At 38.7% G+C, this 20,381-nt stretch overlaps 1 protein-coding gene across 2 annotated transcripts; it reads left to right on the forward strand.

Annotated features, from left to right (window-relative positions):
- Positions 1 to 4,065: 4,065 nt before the first annotated feature.
- LOC310965341 (rho-related GTP-binding protein RhoA-D-like) lies at positions 4,066 to 19,953 on the forward strand. 2 transcript variants are annotated; one of them, XM_083938870.1, is made up of 6 exons: positions 4,066 to 4,228; positions 4,622 to 4,675; positions 13,076 to 13,233; positions 15,380 to 15,500; positions 15,898 to 16,028; positions 17,225 to 19,953. In XM_083938870.1, exons 3-6 carry the CDS (start codon positions 13,078 to 13,080, stop codon positions 17,396 to 17,398), a joined length of 582 nt encoding a protein of 193 aa, XP_083794996.1. In that variant the 5' UTR covers positions 4,066 to 4,228; positions 4,622 to 4,675; positions 13,076 to 13,077; the 3' UTR covers positions 17,399 to 19,953. The 2 variants fall into 2 exon arrangements, with proteins under 2 accessions (XP_083794996.1, XP_083794997.1); XM_083938871.1 differs by lacking the exon at positions 4,622 to 4,675.
- Positions 19,954 to 20,381: the final 428 nt, after the last annotated feature.

Consider the following 20,381-nt stretch of genomic DNA (forward strand, 5'->3'; position numbering starts at 1 on the left):
CCACACTGTGCAGTGAAAACTCAGTTTTCAATATCCTTTGATCAGACATTTTTTAGATGGTACTGATATATTTTTGAAGTTAAATCTCTAGGAGGAGTTTGTTAAAGTATGACACATGCAAAAGTGGAAAATGGCCATAAAATGGCTGTCTTCCTGTTGAATTTAGGCCATTGCTTCAAGAGGCTTTTTAGTAGTCTGGATGAGTTATATGTGCCAACTGGTTTTCAGAAATTTACAACAATCTAGGAGTCTGGGCTGTTTTCTAGGCGGCGGGTGTCACAAACTCAAATTCTTACTTTAAAAAATAAAAAGATATATTCATCTTCTCTGCCCTTAAAATCTAAATAAGTATTGAAGTGGTAACCTTTCACTTTGACACAAACTTTTAACAGTGTTATACTGCTTTATATTAGCCTTTTATTGCATTAACATGTAATCATTTTAAAGTAGCAGTCAAATGGCATTTAGGCCAAAGGCCTCCATTGTCCACCTGCGTGTACATGCCAAACAAAATAAGGACCCACTCATAGACAAACAGCCAGAGGACAGAAAACTCTACAAATAACCTATAAATCCCTCATATTTGTGTGTGATTTTAATATCTTATTACATTTTCAGAATTGTTTCATTTAAAGTTACATTTTTTTGACAGAGAATAAGAATAAAATATTCAATAGTCGATTCATATGATTATATTGTACTGCATGTATTATTATACAGAGAACTGAGTCGTTTCATTAATTCCCTTTATGTTTGACTTGTCCTGGAATGACAAATAAATATCCTTATCCTGAACAATTATCATAGATAAAGCAAATAAAATAAAAGTATATGTATCCCTTTAGCATTCATGGATTACAGGTCTGTAAAAAGAGAAAAAAGAGCTCCAATCAACCTCAACCTAAGCAAACATGTCATCTGCACTTACTGACATGTGTGGTTGCAGGCCTTTAATTAATAAAAATGCATCTTATTGTATAAGCTGGTCGTGTGTTTTTTTATTCAAATTTGTTGAGAAAGTCCAAAGTCCTAAAGTAGGTTACAATACTCCTTCTGAAAGGTTGTGGATAAAATACATAAAGGTAAAGTACAAATACTGAATAATTGTAGGCCTATTAATTACAATACTTGAGTTAATGTATTTAGCTAATTTCAACCACTGCTAATTATTCAGTCAATCAATAAAGAAAAAGAAAAGACAAACCGTAATACGGAGACATTTTGGTGCAGAAGTACATGTTTGAGTAACAAAGACACACCTGCAGCCTTCAGATATGAAGTGAAGTGAGGGACACACTGGTGAGATCACACCCATCCCTCCTGTTGCACGAGTCTTCTTGTACTAAAGATGATGTCATCTTTGACCGGCGAGGGGAGGCGGGACCTGGGTGACTCCAGCGCCTGCACCAGCTCCGTCAAGTTACTCAGAAATTACCTTTACAATACCGGAAATACAGGCAGTAGCCTTCAAAATGATACTCTTAACGTGAATGCCACTTCAAGGGGGAAATGGTGGAAAGCAAAACAATTAATATTAGTAATTTTATCGGGCTGATAAATCAGTGACGTCACCCTTTGGCATACTTTAAGATTTAATGAGTCATTTCTTAGTTAAATGTTGATTTATTTAGACTTAGACTTAGACTTCTCTTTATTGATCCTTTGGGATGACTCCTGCAAGGAAATTGAATTACCAGCAGCTTACAAAAATCCGAGGGAGGTATAAAAAAATACAGTATAGTATAACCAATAAACTCTTAGCTAAATAAATACAGAAAGTATATAAACAGTAAACAATAAAATCTTAGGTATAAGGTAGATGTTAAAAATACAGGTAAAATTAAATTCACAGAGAATGAAATCAGATAAGTTAAATGTAGAGGAAATGTATAAGATAAAATATGTTTGACTGTAGCTATGACAGAAAAGAGCAGCAAGATTAAATTACTGCACAAAAAAGAAGACAAGTGTCCAGATATGTAAGAGGAGATTATTAATTAATAATTGATTATTATTATTATTATTGATTATTTATTATTTATTTGTGTATTGATGGGCTGTAACACAAGGTGTTTGCAAGATAATAAAGATGTTCTCTTTTTTTAGATTTTTACTGTTAAAACTTTTGTAAAAGAGGACATTGGTTTATGTAGTGCTACCGAGGTCAGTTAAGAGAGCAGGAGGGAATAAAAGTGGCTGGATTAACCTGTTTTTGGGCCAGTGTCACACAGCACACTATAGACGGCAGCTTCGTAGTTTGCACAAAGACCCAACCAGTTTTCCTGTAAACTTCCATGGCTACAAACCTGCTCCAGGTTTTCTATGACTTTAAGACACACACTTTATTTAGAAAAATGTGAGCACAATATAAATGGAAATAATAGAAGTTTTGCAACTACTACTGCTTTTACTTTAATAATTTCTTCAAATGTGTCTTTTTTAAAATATATATATAGTACATTTATATATAATGTACTATATATATATATAATGATAGTACATGTTTTATTTCCAACTTATCTTGGGGACCATATGTGTTTTATTTTTTCTACTTAAGTTTTGTGCAATTGTCATTTATTGCTGTCTTTGATGTTTTGTTGATGTTATTTTACTCACTATTATTGTGTCATTCATGTTAAGTCGTTAAGCACTTTGGTCAACCGGTTGTTTTCAAATGTGTTATATAAATAAACTTTAATTTGATTTGATGTTATTTTATTAATATTAACATTGTCTGATTTTGATTGCCTCATTGCAGTCCAGACATATTTTAATCTTGGCTCAACCCTACAGAGCTTTGTAGCTTTCTTTTGAAAAGTGATGTGTAAATAACATAAATAACATATTATTATTATTATTATTATTATTATTATTATTATTATGATTGTTGTTATTATTATTATTATTATCATTATTATTATTATTATTATTAGTAGTAGTAATAGTAGTAGTTGATTGACTGATTGACTGAAATGTTTATTTTGAATATGTAAATAAAATAAAATAAAATAAAAACAGAAAACAAAAACGATAAAAAATATATATAAATAAACCAAAATGATCAAACCATTGCAGGAAAAATAGAAAATAATACAATAATAATTTAAGCAAAAAAAAAATGTAATTCAATTATTCGTAAAGGATTAGGAAGAAGTATAACTTATTTAATCCTTCTCCATAATGAGTAGTATTTAATTATTTATAGTATATATAATAATATATAAAATAACTATAATTAAAGTTTGAATATATAGAATCTTCTTTAAAGCTTTTTTTTTTTTTAAATACAACCACAGGCGTTTTTAAGGGTACAGAATGAAAGTATTGCTTTTCCATAAAAAAATATTTAGTCTGAATTAATATTTTAAACATATTTGTCGGGTTTGACAATGACTTCCTGTCACGATCTGTCTACATTGTACCAGCCAATAGCGGTTGCCAGGGTTGTCTGTTGTTGGGTGCAGCTACTGTAGGCTGGCACTGGGTGAAATGGAGTTTGCGAATCCTGCAGCTGCTTATTTGTCCCGGCAGCTGAGTGACCGGAGACGGGCAAAAACCAGAGTCAATATAGGCCAAGCATTCACTCGATGGACTGAGATTAAGCAGTTCAACAGCATTAAAACGCACGCCCAAATGGCTACGTTTCTCCTTGATCGGTAAGCTAACTTTCATGTTTATTTTGCTGTAATGGCTAACAGTAATTGTCAGTCAAACTCCTCAGGCTCAAACAGACTCCGGCCTCCTGTAGGCTACTGGGCCGGGTCTGACCAACCTGGCAACCTGAGTGCTTTTAATATTTTCTGTTGTTGCAAGTACAATCTTGAAATACTAGATGGTGGTGTTCTGCTCATTCTCCATCTTCAACCTTTAAAAATATATTAATCACCACATATCATTACTTAATGTAATAGTACTACTACTTGGACCGGGATAGCGTTCAACTTAAACGATCTGCCTCTGTACCTTTATTGTGAAAGTCCAGAGCGGAAATACTCGTCAGTTATTCCAGCTTGGGTCGGTGGTGTCGGTCGGAGGATCCTGCTCGCCTGCCCCGTTTCTCAGCACCCTCTGTAAAAATTAGCGAATACTGCAGCAAGAAGTGTGTGTACGTATTCATGTATGTATGTGTGTGTGTGTGTGTGAGAGAGAGAGAGAGTGAGTGTGTGTCACGATCAAGAGGAAAACTGGGATTAAAATTTATAAAAACGTCTCACCTGGCTGCGGACAGGTAATTATGTAACTAAATGTTCTTATTTTTTGACACAAGTCGACAGTCTAATTGTGGCTCACTTACTTACTTGGGTGAGAGAACAAGGTGGTGGCTTGACCTCAATCGCATTTCTCCTGCTCAGGTAGGAGTTTAATCCCTGACTGTAAATGAAGTGTATATGTGCAATGTGAATGTAGTTTTTTAGGGCGTGTTTCTGTCCAACTGTTGATTCCTTCATTGTTGTGTAGTTTCAAAGTCAAAGCAGCAGATCAGATCCTGTTGGTAGGCAACAGTCTGTCCAAACTGCTGCGACCTCAATAAGCAACTCCACATGACAAATCCCCCTAATGAGCCATGTCTATTCCTGGGAAAACTTGCATTTCCTCATTATTAAGACTCCCAATCTTTCAGGACTGCCAACAGTGATCTGCATACTCAACAACACATGCGGAGGGTGAACATTTGGTGAGTTATTAAGGCTGAAACGCCCAAAGTTGGCTTAATTATGTAAAAGAAAAGGGACTTTAATGTGATTTAAATTTGAAAGTCTCATCCATTATAGGTTAAAAGTCACATAAAATTGAATAACGGAAATTGATAGAAAAATGTTGGTAATAGAGTAATTGTTTGAGTAATTTATCAAGCAAAAGTTTTTAAGTATGAATAGTTACAGCTTTTCTATGCTTTATGTCAAAGTAATGGACTATCTTTGGTGTTGGAACTGGAAGTTAGTTGATCAACAGAAAATGTGCATTTCTTCTGATAACTGATTAATAGTTTGAGTGAATTTTGGGGGCTAAAATGCCAAACATCTTTACAGCTTCTTGGATGTGAAATATTGCTGTTTAGTTTAGATATAGATTATTTATTATCATTGTTTTAGAACAACATCAAAACACCTTTCGAGTATTGGCAATATAAATAGCAAAATATCAGAGTAAAACATTATTCAAGATAAATATATAAACAATGAGATGGTACTATACAAAAGTTGCAAAAGTATGTGGAAGGTGGGGGTTATTGCACTTTCAGTTCATTTTAGTACTTCTACTAAACTGAATGTATTTTGCTTTGACTGCTGCTGAGACAAAAACAGTTTTAACCTTGTCCTTGTGAAACTGTGATGCTTATTTTAAACCATTTCTTGATATTATATACCAAATAATTAGTGGATTAATAAAGAAGAATCATCTGCAGATTAACTGACAATTCAAAGAATCACTAGTTGCAGCCCTTGTCGTTGTCCCTGGAGGAAAAGACGTGTCGGGCGGAGGAGGTCTGGTTTGTCTGCATATGACCTGAGTTATTGAACAGAAGTGAGTCATGAGGTTCTCTCAAAGCCGTGCGGTGTCTCCACTGCCTCTTGTCTTCACACCCCGGCTGCCACCAGCTGACTCAACTATCTTGTCTTGCCCTACTTCATCTCAATGGGCTTTGAGAGCAGGACTGTCTTTCTTTAGTATTTATAAAGTGCTGCAAGACAGAAGTCTTGATGGTGACCTGGCCGATATATTGATTAGACAAACTCAAGTTGTGAGGCTCTTCTGATCAGTGTACATCACGTGAATTTAAAATAATAGTTTGACAATTTGGGGAATACACTTATTTGCTTTCTTGTGGGGAGACATGAGAAGATTGATACTCATGTGTACACACTTACGTCGGTACAGCAGGGGTTCCCAACTTTTTTCAGATCTCCCCGAGACCCAAACAAGAAAATCAGGAATTCAGGCAATCGATATTGAAAATGACACAGAAGTAACACACAACCTCAGCCACAATGCGTGCACTTATTATTCAGTTCAAGGTTTTGCTCAGCTGTTTCTTGGCTGGGAGCAGTGAGTTCCTGTAGTCTTGAAAAAAAAGTGTATTTGTCAAAATATTTATTGAAATAAAAATCGTATCTGATATATAACATCTTCTTTAAGTTCCTTTAGTTAAAATGTAGAGTCAGATTGTTATTATCTTCTTTGTAAGAATACATCTGTTATTATCCTTAAGAGGCCTTAAGGGAAAAGTCATAGCTGGTTTTAATTCATGGATTGGCTGCATTTTAGGACATTTGGTCATTTCCCCGGGTGTACCAGTAAAGTCGTGACTCAGTGCGACTAGGAGCTGGTGTGTTTGTAACATACGCCCAAAGAATGCAAGAGCCTGACCTGATCCTCTATACTCCTGCTGTTGTGTAAGAGAGCTCAGCATTCACATTTCAGTTTTATGCACTTGAGTCCACAGCTTATACTCAGGAATCTCTATAGTGTATCAATAAATGCCAGATCTCAAACCGCCTGAAGCTTTCTTGTAAGATTAGTTTTTGAGTAGTCACCCAACATCCGAACCTGCATGTGATCTGATGTCTGTTGCTTTCTGTCAGATTCAGTCAGATAAGATGGTTTTACGCCCAGTTAAAGGTTGTGGAGATGGCCAGAGTCACAGGCTGTCTGCTCTGTCTCAGGCACAATCTCTGCCAGTTTATGAACTTTGGCCCATTTTTCAGACAGGCAGACGAACTTGCAGAGATGAGGGAAATTCTTGCATGCCTTCAGATTTAAAAGCCTCTTTTTGAAAATGCAGCCCTGTTAGCTCGTGTCTCTTGAGAAAGATCACTGTGAAAACAGAAATGAGTTGTACTTGGCTGACCAAAGATGCCGGAGGACATTCCTGTAAAAATCACGTCCCTGGAGTACTTTTAAAAGTAATTTTTTACATTGTGCATTAAAATATTTTTCCATTGTTCCATACAGATTCAATCTAGACTCGTAATCTGTGTCTGTAACACTGACAAACTGCAGCCTTAGTTTTATTGCTCTGAAGCCTTTAATCGACAACCAGAGTTTGACTGAGCTTTTTGGCAACAGCAAAAATCCAGGAAATAACTTTTCATAATTGATCAGCTGATCTGTGACTCCCAGCTTTCTCAGTCTAGTGTCAAGTATAAAAGAAAGAGCATAGATGAGCAAAACAGTTATACTCCTCTACCTATTTCCTGCAACATGTTTGCTTGTTTGTAGGACCCCCGGAACAAAAGAGTCATGTCAGGAAAAACAGGCCTTTTATTGGCCGGATGTTTGTGTGTGTTCAGCATTGTTGTTGATTTAAAAGTCATATGAGGATTGAAAGGCAGCTCTACCTCATTGATCAGTGCTAACTTTGCTCAGCTTGTTGCATAACTCCTGTTGGCCCCTATAATCCTCAGGAAACCTTCTTACAGAGAAGAGAATAGAGACACAGCAAGTTGGCTTGTTGTTCATTAACCCTGGGCATTGCTCAAGTAGTTTGAGGATGTAATGGTGCTTTGCTTTATTTTAATGGCTCCTCCTGTTTTGTGTGTGCCTTCCAAAGTCTAAGAGCATACTTTACACTTTATCTGCTTTATTGCTTTATTGCTTGACATAATGAACTCACCAAGACTGAGCTTCTGTACTTATTTATGTTATTTTTTGGTCTGCATGGAACTGTTTTACTGGATTAGTTTTCAGTTGATTGTTAAATGAGACAATATCTTACAACTCTGGAAACTTATCATAGCGGGAATTATTTTATCTTGTGCTGCGACCATCGTGAGGTAACCAGTAGTACACGGCCTTAGACAATGCGTATTTCAAAGGCTCACAAGCTAAACATGTTGGAACCACTGCTTGAAGACTGGGAAGAAGAATGCTAATAATCTAAATAACTCATATCACTGTGTCAGGTTGAATATATTTGTTCTTCAACGTGTGTTATAAAAGAGCAGTTAACTTAAGTTAAGAGCTGGGTCTGTCTGACGTTCCTGCCTGTTATAGGGAAGGTTTTTGTTGCCACCGTACTCTACGGGGGAATTGTTGGGTCTATGCCTACTCTGTAAAGTGTCCTGAGATAACTTTTGTTATGATTTGGCACTATAAATAAAATTGAATTGAATTGAATTGAAGTGAATTAAGTTCAGTCAGTTCAGTATCGTCCTGTATTATTTTGTCATCTGTGCTTAAAAGTACATCTCTCTGATGTTTTTGACCTGTGAGTAACACAGTGTTCCTGCTGTCTCAGTTAGAGTTGGTCGTCAGTCAACCTCAGAATGATTGAAAACTTTATGAATATGTTCCAGCATACCTCTTTGTATTGCTGGATAAATCTCAGTTGTGTTGTGTTGAGTCGCAGCGACAGGTAACTGAAAACGTCTGAGTAATGGTTACATAGCGCTGACAGAATGATGTTGATCCATTCCTGCCTTTGTCACGGCTTTCATGAGGACCCGTTAATCTCAAGATTGACACCTTTGCTTTCATCCAGTAGTGTGGAGGTCAAAGGTCAACCAGCTGTTACTGGTGGCGGATAAATGGTTCCCATTCACATGTTTTGATTGCTTCAGGGTGAGATCAGGCTTTTGTATGAATGTGGACAGAACAAACGCTGTCTGAAACATAATAAGCAGGCTCGATGTGGATGACGGCACTAGTGAAATCAGTTACTAATGGTAACCACCTTAACTTCTCCTCAGTTGTTGCTAAAATTAGTATCCATCAGCGATTAAATTGAGGCATCAGTCATAGACAACCTGAGTATTAGGCACATTTTGTGACTACATGCATCATTTACGCATGATTTTCTTTTGCCTGTGTGAAGATGTGCCTTCATCCGTTCCCGATATCACTGCCACAAAAGACAAGCTGTCATCATGCAGTAGAGCGAGAGCCACTCTGTACATGCGCGTGTATTAGGGATGAAACGTTTGCGGGTTTAATGAATAAACCACCATAAGATTCCTGACGGTTAGTATTACCATTTTAAATTATTAATATAATATAAACAGTGTTTAATTACTGCCTGTATAGTGAATACAACATTGGTTTGTTTGCGTCAATGAAAACATGTTCGAAGGGAGAGTATAAGTCTAAAGTGTTGTCTGATTTTCGTCACCATGTCCGCAGAAAGAAAATAACTGCAAAAGGATCTTATGATATCTGCAATGATTAATCAAGTAATTAGTTAACCTTTAAATTAATTGCCAACTATTTTGATAATCTAATAGTTTTGAGTCATTTGGGGGAAAACTATCCACATTATGTGATTTTAGCTTCTCTAATGTGAATATTTTCTTGTTTCTTTCCTCTATGACAGTAAACTGAATATCTTTGAGTTGTGGACAAAACGACACTTTTGAGGACGTCATCTTGGGTTTTGAGACCATTTCTGACATTTAATGTCACTGAAACTGACATAATCTAGAAAGTTATTAACAGATTCACCGATAATGAAAGTGATTGTTAGTTGCAGCCCTAGCTCATATTATTTAAATGTTGATGCAGACAGAAAATGCATAGTCTTGCTGTATTTGTGGTTGGTACTTTTTGAAAATTTTCAGCACGATAGCAATACTACAATAGTACTGTTAACCGTGATAATTCTGGTCACTATGATCGTGATATGGCACTTTCATACCGTTTCATCTCTAGCATGCATGTGTAGGCATGCTTGTATGTGTTGTGTTGCCTCTGGCAGCCCTCTCCTTGTCCCGGCTCTGCTGAGGCCTGTCCAATCAGAACTGCAGCCAAAAGCTCCTCCCGGGCTGCACAGAACAGGAAGTGGATTGTTTTGTTTCACATAGTGAGCCTCTGAGGCCTCGATGTCTCCCACTTGTTTGGTTTTGAACCCATCATCTATTTCAGGCCACCTCTGGTCCAGTTGGCAATCTCTGGAAGGAAATTTAAAGATACTGTGCAGTTTATCAGCAATCAGTAGTCATTCTAGTGTTAACGTCTATGTTTTCATTAAATATTCTGTGTTTTGATTAATATAGTCTCATAGTAGTCTCATAGTAGTGTCAAAGTAGCATTTGCAACTGCCTCTGGAGTGAAAGTTCATACTTGGTCATCATCATCATTGTCTTTCAATACATATTTTACATGTAGGGATAACAGTGTGATAACAGAGTGAGAACACTGCCAGAATTTGCTCGGGCAGCTTAAATTCAAGTTTGACTATTTGGCATCTTTTGGTGCAGCTGTAACAAAGCAAAACACACTGCACCAGAGGGAGTGGGTGTTTTGAGAAAGTCAGAAAATGTCAATAACAAACTATGACCAGAATCCCCAAAAGCAAACACACCCATAATTTCCAGTACAGCTACTGGTTATGCCAAGTTTAAATGTCTATGGAAACATGGCTGGGTGACAGTTTCTTCTCTTGTTTCCTTTTGCAACTCAACCCATTTTTCATAATATTTCTGTTTGGAGCTCTTTTATCTTGTAGTCCACAGCTGCAGTCATGAGGACCCACACATCTCACAAATTCACGTATGAATGTGCGATACAACAGGATGTAGTTTGTTTCCATCCAGAGGGGTAGAAGGGAAACACCTGATCATACTTTTTTGTGGAGATAATTGTGATTCGACTGTGGTTAAGTACAATACTGTGAGCACAGTGTATTTTATTTTGAAATTAACAGGATGATTTATTTTGTGTCTGTGCTCGACTTCATGTTCCACAACCCGAATAACTCGATTTTGGTAGGGTCTCACATTATGTCCATCTTCATATTTTTTAGTAGAGAGTCTCAAGATAATTATGAGCCTTTTGATGGTAAGTGATCTCCTCTTCCCCGCATGTATCGGAGTGAATGGGTGAATGTGCTCCCGGGCCCAGGACTGGCGACACAAAAAGGAGAGAGCTGCAGTACCGCTCTTGGCCACTAAACCCATAGGAGCATTCGACGAGAGCGCCTGTCCTGGGTACCTGAGCATATCTGCTCTGGAGGGATCCAGATCGCCAGAGCCTTGACAGTGTCAGAACACAGCCGTTCTGGAGCGGCGCCGCAGGCGTTGCGCAGTTGCTGGAAATTAGGGATCAGAATATATTGTAATGCAGTTCGGTCACTGGTTCTTCAACAAAGTGTCCATCCATCATCTTCAACCGCTTGTACGTAAAGGGGTTGCAGGAAGCTGAAGCCGCTCCCAGCTGACATTGGCCGTGATGCCGAGTTCACCCCTGGACAGGATGCCCTATCGCAGGGGACATAGAGACAAACAGAGACAGTCAACCACTTACACCCACGGGTAATTTAGAGTCATCAGTTAACGACAGGTGACAGTGCTAACCAACACACCGCCATGCTGCCCTTAAACTTAAAACTGATACCTAAAAATGTTTAGTGGAGCTGTAACAATTAGTCAAATTACAGAAAATCAATTAACAACAATTTTGATAGATTGATTTGAGTAATGATTTAAGAGAAAATAACTAAATTCTCTTCTTAGTTTTTCACATGCAAGTATTTCCTCATTGGCTGGACAAAACAAGACATTTGAAGAGATCACTTTGGGCTCTGGGAAACTGGGAAATATTTTTTTTCACTTTTTCACTCATTTGCCAGCAGTCTCCCCCTGTTTTCAGTCATTGTGCTAAGCTAAGCTAACTGGTTGCCAGCAGTAGCCTCATATTTATTGCACAGACATGAGTGGTGTCAGTCTTATAACTCTGCAAAAAAGCAAATATGCTTATTTCCCCAAATGCTGAACTATAACTTTAGTAAAACCCATATAATATATGGTGTCCTTTTTATTTTCTTTGTAAATGCAAACTCAGTTTGATGATTTGTTAAGACTTTCAGAATGGTATTTGCTTTAAAATATCAGAAGATTGAGATGTTCATTTTGCACAAATCCCCCAGCCCTGTAGGAATAAATGATTAAGCAAGCCGAACCATCTGTCATCAAACCAAACGACAAACAGTTAGTATTGTAATGATTCTTTACTTTACTTACTCACTTTTGGTGTTGCTATGCATCCAAGCAGAGTGGGTGTTGGGGCAGACTCAACAAAAGTTTCGCCAGCAGCACTGAAAGATTAGTTTCCCCTGTTAAGTGGGTGCCCTCGTGAAGAGGATTGCTTCCAAAACTGGCAGAAAGTGGATGAGGTGAGCCAAATATATGCAATATGCACAGCTGCTCCCGGGCAGCAGGGCTCCCGCTCATCAATCAGCTGCACTGCTAACTCACCCCACACAGCCTGCACCAACTAAACCAGTCCTCATATCTGGGATTATTGCGGAAAAGTTTCTTGGTTAAATTAGTTTTATGGATTGTATTTTATGCACAGAAAACCAGAAAACCTTCATCCTTGCAGGCATCAAGCCTTGTTGTAAAATTGAACCTTCATCTTTGTTTGGCTTTGTTTTGGTGGCAAATACTTGCATAATGCACTTTTTTCTTCTGCAGTTTATACACATCCTCACCTGCCTGTACAGCAGGTTTAGCTTTTGTTCCTTAAATGAGAAGGCATTTTGAGAGAATAAGGATAATGTCTGAAGAAGCACCTGGAAAGATGAAAAACAGGGTAGTGTTTTGTCTGCTTTCGGACACCACCAAGTAATTTACCAGCTGCTCTGATTTACTGGACGCTTTTCTTTTCCACACTGGTTGCAGTGGGAAACAAACAAGGCGGAGCAGGAGCCTGATAGCACATTCCTTCATGTACCAGCTTGTCTCAACAACCCCCCCATCACCACACTTTCTTCCTCCATCTCCTCTGTTCTTCATGTAGCTTTGTCGTCTAGATATGTCACCGGTATTCAAAGTCTGTCTGTGACAATGTGCAGATCAGAGAGGACTCCCTCAGGTGGGATGAGATACAGTACCGTCATATATGTCAGAGCGGTAGCTTTGGAGCCACACAGCATGAGCAGAAAGGTTTTTGTACATTGTGTTCTTGATTTATCTTTTGATTTTTACACATAATTTAAATATTGGTGAAGCAGAATAAACAGATGAGTGACATGAAATCTCCCATGATGGCAGAAAAATCAGTATATTTTCTCTTTCTTAGTACTGCTAATAATTTTGTCACGCAAAATATGTGTTTGTGACGTATTCTTGTTTCCCAACAGAGATGGCAACCATTCGGAAGAAGCTGGTGATTGTCGGAGATGGAGCTTGTGGGAAAACATGTCTTCTCATTGTTTTCAGTAAAGACCAGTTTCCTGAAGTTTATGTCCCGACAGTGTTTGAGAACTACATTGCTGATATCGAGGTCGACGGAAAACAGGTTTGTATGTGTGACACTCAAATGTGCAGTCTAGTCTGCCATCATTCACATAGAAACTCTTAACATGTTTTTGCAGCACTGTTCTTAAAGTAATAATATGAAATCTACTTGACTATGTTTTTTAGAAAGATGATCTTGTGAAATAGATAATAAATGTGCACTTGATGGCTCCACGATATTGTGCTGTCCACGACTAAGAGGCTAAGATTTATTCAGTTCAATGATAAGGACAAATGCAAGATCAGACTGTTATTTTATTCTATTCATTGTTGGGCTTCTTAGCTTACTTAGCACAAAAAGAGTATTTTGTATTTTCATTGTTTCCACCTTTAACATTGTATGAGTAAAGGGTAACCTCCAGTAACTTTGGCTGCTGTCGCTAGGGTTTAAACTTCCCCACATACAGTAAAAAGCAGCTAACTTTAGCCTCAACTCTGTTAGGGTCCAGGACCAGCTTTTACACATGGGGGAAATACTCCACAGCGAATGTACATGGCTTTTTAAACAACAAAATAGTACTTGTAGCCCCACAAAATATTGTAGTATGAAATGTTCATTGGCCTTGGAAGTAGCACTGGCTTATGTTACCACTGTAGGTAGATGGCATCTTAAGTTAAAGCAGATAAAACCACTGTTTAATCCATAACTTACACTCTTTTTGTACGCAATATCGATCTCACTTCAGCACCCTGAATGCCTCTTCAATGTGGAGAAATCAAAGCTGGACGGACAGACCTGCCGTGCCTGGTTATGGTTGCTAAGCTCTGATTGGACAATCACTGCTCGCTTGCTTTTTATAACAAAGTCGTTTAGTGTATAACCAGTATTTGAGATCTGGGACACTTTTCGTTTTTTTTGCTCATTTGTATTTTGTGTCAACACTAAACAGCAATTTGGACACTCAAATTAAATGAATGAGGGTAAATTAAGGACACTGTATCGTAAATAGGGAGTTGAAACCAACTTTATTGAAGTGTGTGTGATGTCTTGATTCTTAGTCACAGGGAGTTGGTCAGCAAGGCTCGAGTCTGAGCCACATATGGTTTGTTATGTCGAATGGTTTTGTTCTCTTGAGCCGACCACCGCTGAAGGATCACCACTGGGGAAAACAGGAAATGACTCTACTTCCCAGCTTCCTGTTCAGACAGGGAACAGGGATGTCTCCTGGCAATCCCGCTCCTCCTGCCAGGACCCTCTTGCCCAATAAACGTCTCTCATTTCCTGTTGCACTTAGATGGGAGGGAGGAGTTTAGGAGGGGTTAACTGTTGAGTTCTGGGCAGGAAATATAATTTTAGGGATCCGTGATGGTGATGGGTCTAGAGGAGGGTTAAAGATATGAATATCTGCCCCAGTAGTTACCCCCGCCACCTCTATTTTGGGACAGTTGACTGATGCTTACGCTCTCTGTGGGAAAACCAGAATATATTGTCATTCCGTAAAGTTTCAGTGTTTAAAACTTGAACAACTTTTTTTTTTGTTCCACCTAAACACTGTGTCAGGTAAAGAATGGAGTCGGGTGAAGAGTGGCTGTTAATGCCTGTACAGAAGGTATCTGGTTTGATGTGTGCTAATCTCCCACTTTCCCTAATTGAATTAATCATTGGTGTGATGGGATGAAGCCAGTTCCTGAGTTCATTTCCACAACACTGAGAACATAACAGACTTATAAAACTGATAAGGTCAGAGCTAAAGTGGTGACTGGAACCTAATACTGAAACAAGGAATGCAGCTGAGGTTAAACAGGATGCACGGTATGTGTGACAAGAGGAGATAACAATCTTAACATTATTTACTTCCTGGCATGGGTCCTTGGGGAAAATACTTGGGACCGCACGCCTCAAGGTTCATACTCCAAATAGTCACAGCTCTCTGTGGATGAGCAAAGAGTGTGCATCATCACTAATGATGTTGTGTCTGGTTAAATCTTTGTGTATTCTTCCGGAAAGGTAGGATTTCTCTGGTCGGATGGCTCGTTTTAATTGTTACACCTTGAGAGGGGTTCAAATGACTAAACTTTCAACATGAATTAATGAATCATGGAGAAAATAAGGAGCAGCAGGAGAATAACTGGTTCTAAAATCAAGATAAGTATGCATATTTTATTTGACTACCACTTACTGTATTTTTTATTTTTATTTCTCCTAGGTGGAGTTGGCGTTGTGGGATACTGCAGGCCAAGAGGACTACGATAGGTTGAGGCCTCTCTCCTACCCTGACACAGATGTCATCCTCATGTGTTTCTCCATCGACAGCCCAGACAGTTTAGGTAAGGAACTGCTGAAGTACAGTATGCCATTTTAAAAAAATTTATTTATATATTTAAACAAGTTGGTCGAAATGAGATGAAGCTGGCTGAGTACAGAAAGCTGACTACTATGTAAATAAATTATTTATACTGTATATAAATATGGTATTTTGTTATCGTGTTCACAGAATTAAGGCAGTTCATATCAGCTAAGCAAGCTGTTTGTTAAATACCTTAATGGACTGGATGGGAAGTAGGATTAGAGCAGCTAAAAACATCTCTGCCTTGGGCAGTCTGCAGAGCAATCCATCATGAGAAGCGTTCTGCACCATGACTCTGCACTGCCTGTCCCTTTTTATAGTCTATCTCTCTCTCTTGCTCTCATATCTGCTCATTTCTTGTTTCTCTCCCGGGACAGAAAATATCCCTGAGAAGTGGACACCTGAGGTGAAGCACTTCTGTCCCAATGTTCCCATCATCTTGGTGGGGAACAAGAAGGACCTGAGAAATGATGAGCACACACGGAGAGAGCTGGCCAAGATGAAGCAGGTACAAAAGCTTCTGAAGGTCAATGAACTGGGGGTTGGGGTAATTGAGGCATAAGTGGGCACCTCTTCAACACTCAGGCACAAAAAGCCAGAGGATATGTGCAGGGGAGAAACATTTCACAAGGTTCAATTTGTGAAGAGTGTGTCTTAATTATTTATGTTTATATTACTCACAAATGTTTCTTCACCGACAACAAGCATATGAAAGACAATAGATCAGAGAAGACATTAAGTAATTTTCTAAAAAGCAAAAAGAAAGACAGAACATGTATTGAATCTTTTCTCACTTTTATTTCTCCACCTGTCTGACAGCCCTCTGAAAAGGCTGTTAGAGGCCTTTCACTCTTACTATAATGAGCAGCATATTGGTTTGCTATGTCACAGCATGTCACTGTGGCCCATTCTCTCCAGTCTGTCCGTCTACAGGTCCAGCTGATAATAGCAACATGTTGACAAAGCTTTCCAGCTCTTTCAAACTCCACCGTCAGCTTTTCCTTTCTGTAGAAATCAGGAGGCGTTTGACAAAGAGTAGCACTAAGTCATCAGTTCAAGTGTTTTGGATTTGACTTGGTCACCCAGACATTGTTGGCTCAACATGGGTAAGCCATGTTGTGGGTGAGAGGATTAGGGAACAGGTGTGTACTTAAGGCTCTTATTCCAAGTTTTACCTTGATACATTTGTCATTTCAATATGAGGTAAACCGTCATAAAATCACAGTTGGATCCAGTTTGTAGATGTGTTTAGAGCTGCGACCAACAATTATTTGTATTATCATCCGTGAATCAGCCAATTGTTTTTTGTGATTAGTTGATTGCCTATGTAAATATAAAGTGTATAAAAGCAGTAAAAACTGGCATTTGCAATTTCTCAGCATCCATGTTACATCACATATGACCAAGAAAAGCAGCAGCTCCTCTCAAAACAGTGGCTGATTCATTTTCCAACGGTTGACTAATTGATCAATCTACTATTTGTTGCTGCTCTAATTAATAACTTTTTAGAATGCAATGCATTCCTCAATGTTTATATTTCCCCCCTAAGTGCACAAAGAATTTAAGATGGTGTACTTCAGTTTAAACCTAAATAATTGAGAGCAGAAGCAGAATTAATAATTGGAGAATTGTGGCAAAAATTAACGCCCCTCCCTACTTAAGATCTTCGTACAGTTTCTAACCATCTCTGCTATAATAATGCAGGAGCCGGTGAAGACAGAAGAAGGTAGAGACATGGCCGGCAGGATCAGTGCTTTTGGCTACTTGGAGTGCTCTGCTAAGACCAAGGACGGCGTGCGGGAAGTGTTTGAGATGGCCACTAGAGCGGCGCTGCAGGTCCGCAAGCGCAAGAAGAGAGGTGGCTGCACGCTGCTGTGAGCAAGTCCAGACGCCATCAAAAAAAATCAACTGACCAATAGGAAACACATAAAAAGGACTGACCTATTACCAAATGGCATCTTTGTACTGTATCTCACATTTCACAATAACAGGCAGGCAGATGAATCAAATGCAAACAAATCGAATACAGGAAATTGACTTTGTCTATATAACAACTGTGTTTAGAAATTGATGTTTAAAGTTTCTTGTTGATTTTGCATTTTTCCCCTCAACAATCTGTCTTTACACATAGAATGTTTTCCTACTTTTTTCCATTATATTTGTAATGTAACGAGGCAGTGATAGATGCACATATTTGTATGCAATATTGTTCTTCACGAGCTTGAGCGAGCAGCATCCTTAGATTGTATTTATTCTTCATGAGTAAAGTCTAGACTGTTCTGTTAGTATCACATCTGTTTATCACGATAGTCCTGATCTTTTGACTATAAGAGCTAGTGCCTTTTTTTTTTTTTTTAACGTTTGTACGCCACTGTATTTCTCATGTTTGTCAGCTAGCTAACATTTCAGCTGCGGGGCTCTCCATTGTACTGTAGCTAATGTCATTGTGAAACCTGAGCAAAGCCACAAGTAAGGCTTTGAGTGATTCTGGCTCCAGCACAACAAACGGTGGCTTGTCAGTTTTGTTGTTTGTTTGATGAAGAAAGTAGCTGCCTCATGTAAAAATGCATGTAAAAAAAAAGAGATACGATCTGATATCCACATGCATACCTCATAACTATCACTAATTTGTGCAGTTGATCTAGATGGGGGGAATAAGAACTATGCACTATAGCTGTTAGGACTGCCAGGGAGATGACACAGCTGAAACACAAATAAAGGCCAAAGCCTGGTGAGACCTACCTTGTTTGTTTATTGCCAGTGACTTGAGTTCAGCTTCTTCTTCTGCTACAATTCAAGTAAGCCGGTCACGCCTGCTGTTGGAATCTGTGTGTTGAACGTGTTAGCCCAGTCGTGGAAGTCATTTCTTTTTAGAAGCTGTTAGCCGTCATGTGGGGATGTTTCCAGTTGGATGACATTCTTTTTATGTTTGAGAGGAGCTGAGTTGGGTCTGTGTGAGAAGTTTGTTTTCCCCCTGGTGCCTTCTCTGTTGTTGTGGTGGTGTTGGTGTGCCTTTTGGTTGTTCTCTCCTGGACCAGGTTGACCAGCTGCTTCATGCCAACCTGATAGTGACTGATAAGGTCAAGAGTGACCTGACATGTTTCACAAAGCTTGGTTTAAGCAAAATTGTCATTAGTTTCCTAAACTTACAGTCCCCATAACAAACATCAAGACTTTATCTTGTCTTCATTATCTTAGAAGATAAGATTTACGTCATGTTCTTTTGCGTCAAGGATAAATCATGAGAATATTGCATAACGTTTATACTGTATTTCTTTTACATCCCTGGGGAAAAACATATCTGCAGTCAAAGATTGTCTTTGATGTTTGAGAGTTGTGTACTCCTGCCAAAAATGTTAGTACAACTGTGAACAAATGGAAACTGGATTTATAAGTATGTGTTCATCCTCATCTACGCTGATCTTGATCTTCACTTCTTGGCAGGAAACATTTCATATTTTATGTCTCTAGTCAAAGGAACAGAATGGCATCAATGGTCCACATGCAGCTTTTGAAGACACTTCAAAGACTGTCCTCTCAGAATACTCGATCGTGAACTTGACCTGGAAACATAAAGGCTTGATATAAAATGCTTGAAACTGACATTCCTTTTCTCTGCCCCTGTTGCTCCTTCATGTACTGTACATGTCCCTTGGTTGCATGTTGCTGTCGGTCTGGAAGGAGGGTGGATGTTGAAATGTGTGAGTTCTTTGATGTTGCATGCTACCGTCTTGCAATGCCAGTAGTGGCAACAAACCTACCCAGTTGGCAGGATCGGTATCTGTTATATAGTAATGCCATCTGTATTGCAACTTAATACCCTCTACGGGCCAAGCGCATATGCTTTAACTGGGCGATCTATTGGAGAGGCAACAACTAATAAAACAAAACAAGTTGTGTTTTCCACAGCTCAACTGAGGCATTGAGTTTTTTGAGGAAAGGGCATTGATTACAATCACAGGCACAAGCCCTATATTAATTTGACCTCAAATCTCTCTAGGGTGCATTCTGTTTTTCTCTGGACATTGTGCATTATTGTGGACAACAACGAGAACACCAACAAGGCAAGAGTAAATAGATTCCAATCCTTAGGAGTAAACTTTTAATCAGTGAAAACATGGGTGTTATGCGTTTCATAGTTGTGGCATGATGTTCAAGGGTCTCCAAAAGCTTAACACCAAGGAATTCTTAGGAGGTTGAGTGGAATAACTTTCACAGCTGGAAGTGCAGCATAATGATGAAAGCATTCCCTGAAAGCAGCAGAGGGTCTAGTGTTTGAACATGTTATGAACAGCATGTACAATATTGCTGTTAATGTGTATACAGCTAATCAAAAGTTGTCCATATGATGTTGATGCATGCATGGGAAAACCATGGGTCTTTACAGTGAACACACACACACACACACACACACACACACACACACACACACACACACACACACACACACACACACACACACACACACACACACACACACACACACACACACACACACACACACACACACACACACACACACACACACACACACACACACACACACACACACACACACACACACACACACACACACACACACACACACACACACACACACACACACACACACACACACACACACACACACACACACACACACACACACACACACACACACACACACACACACACACACACCTACCTTTGGGAACAGCTTCTGCTCAGTATTGTGTAACTTTTTCTTTCTTTCTCTGGAAGTATTTGATATGATAAAGAATCCAGATTTATATACAAGCTCATTGTAATAATGCTTTGTAAAACAGAAAGTGTTGTAGTGAATGTTTAATCTGAAGTGAACATGAACATTGTTAATAAACTA

The sequence above is a fragment of the Echiichthys vipera genome (assembly GCF_963691815.1).
Source record: "Echiichthys vipera genome assembly, chromosome: X".
Classification (NCBI taxonomy): Eukaryota; Metazoa; Chordata; class Actinopteri; order Perciformes; family Trachinidae; genus Echiichthys; species Echiichthys vipera.

What these genes read in the sequence shown, in the direction of transcription:
- LOC310965341 (XM_083938870.1), top strand. Translation starts at nt 13,078, where the DNA reads ATGGCAACCATTCGGAAGAAGCTGGTGATTGTCGGAGATGGAGCTTGT. An exon ending in TCGAGGTCGACGGAAAACAG is followed by an intron (nt 13,234 to 15,379) that starts GTTTGTATGTGT and finishes TATTTCTCCTAG; the next exon opens with GTGGAGTTGGCGTTGTGGGA. An exon ending in CGACAGCCCAGACAGTTTAG is followed by an intron (nt 15,501 to 15,897) that starts GTAAGGAACTGC and finishes CTCCCGGGACAG; the next exon opens with AAAATATCCCTGAGAAGTGG.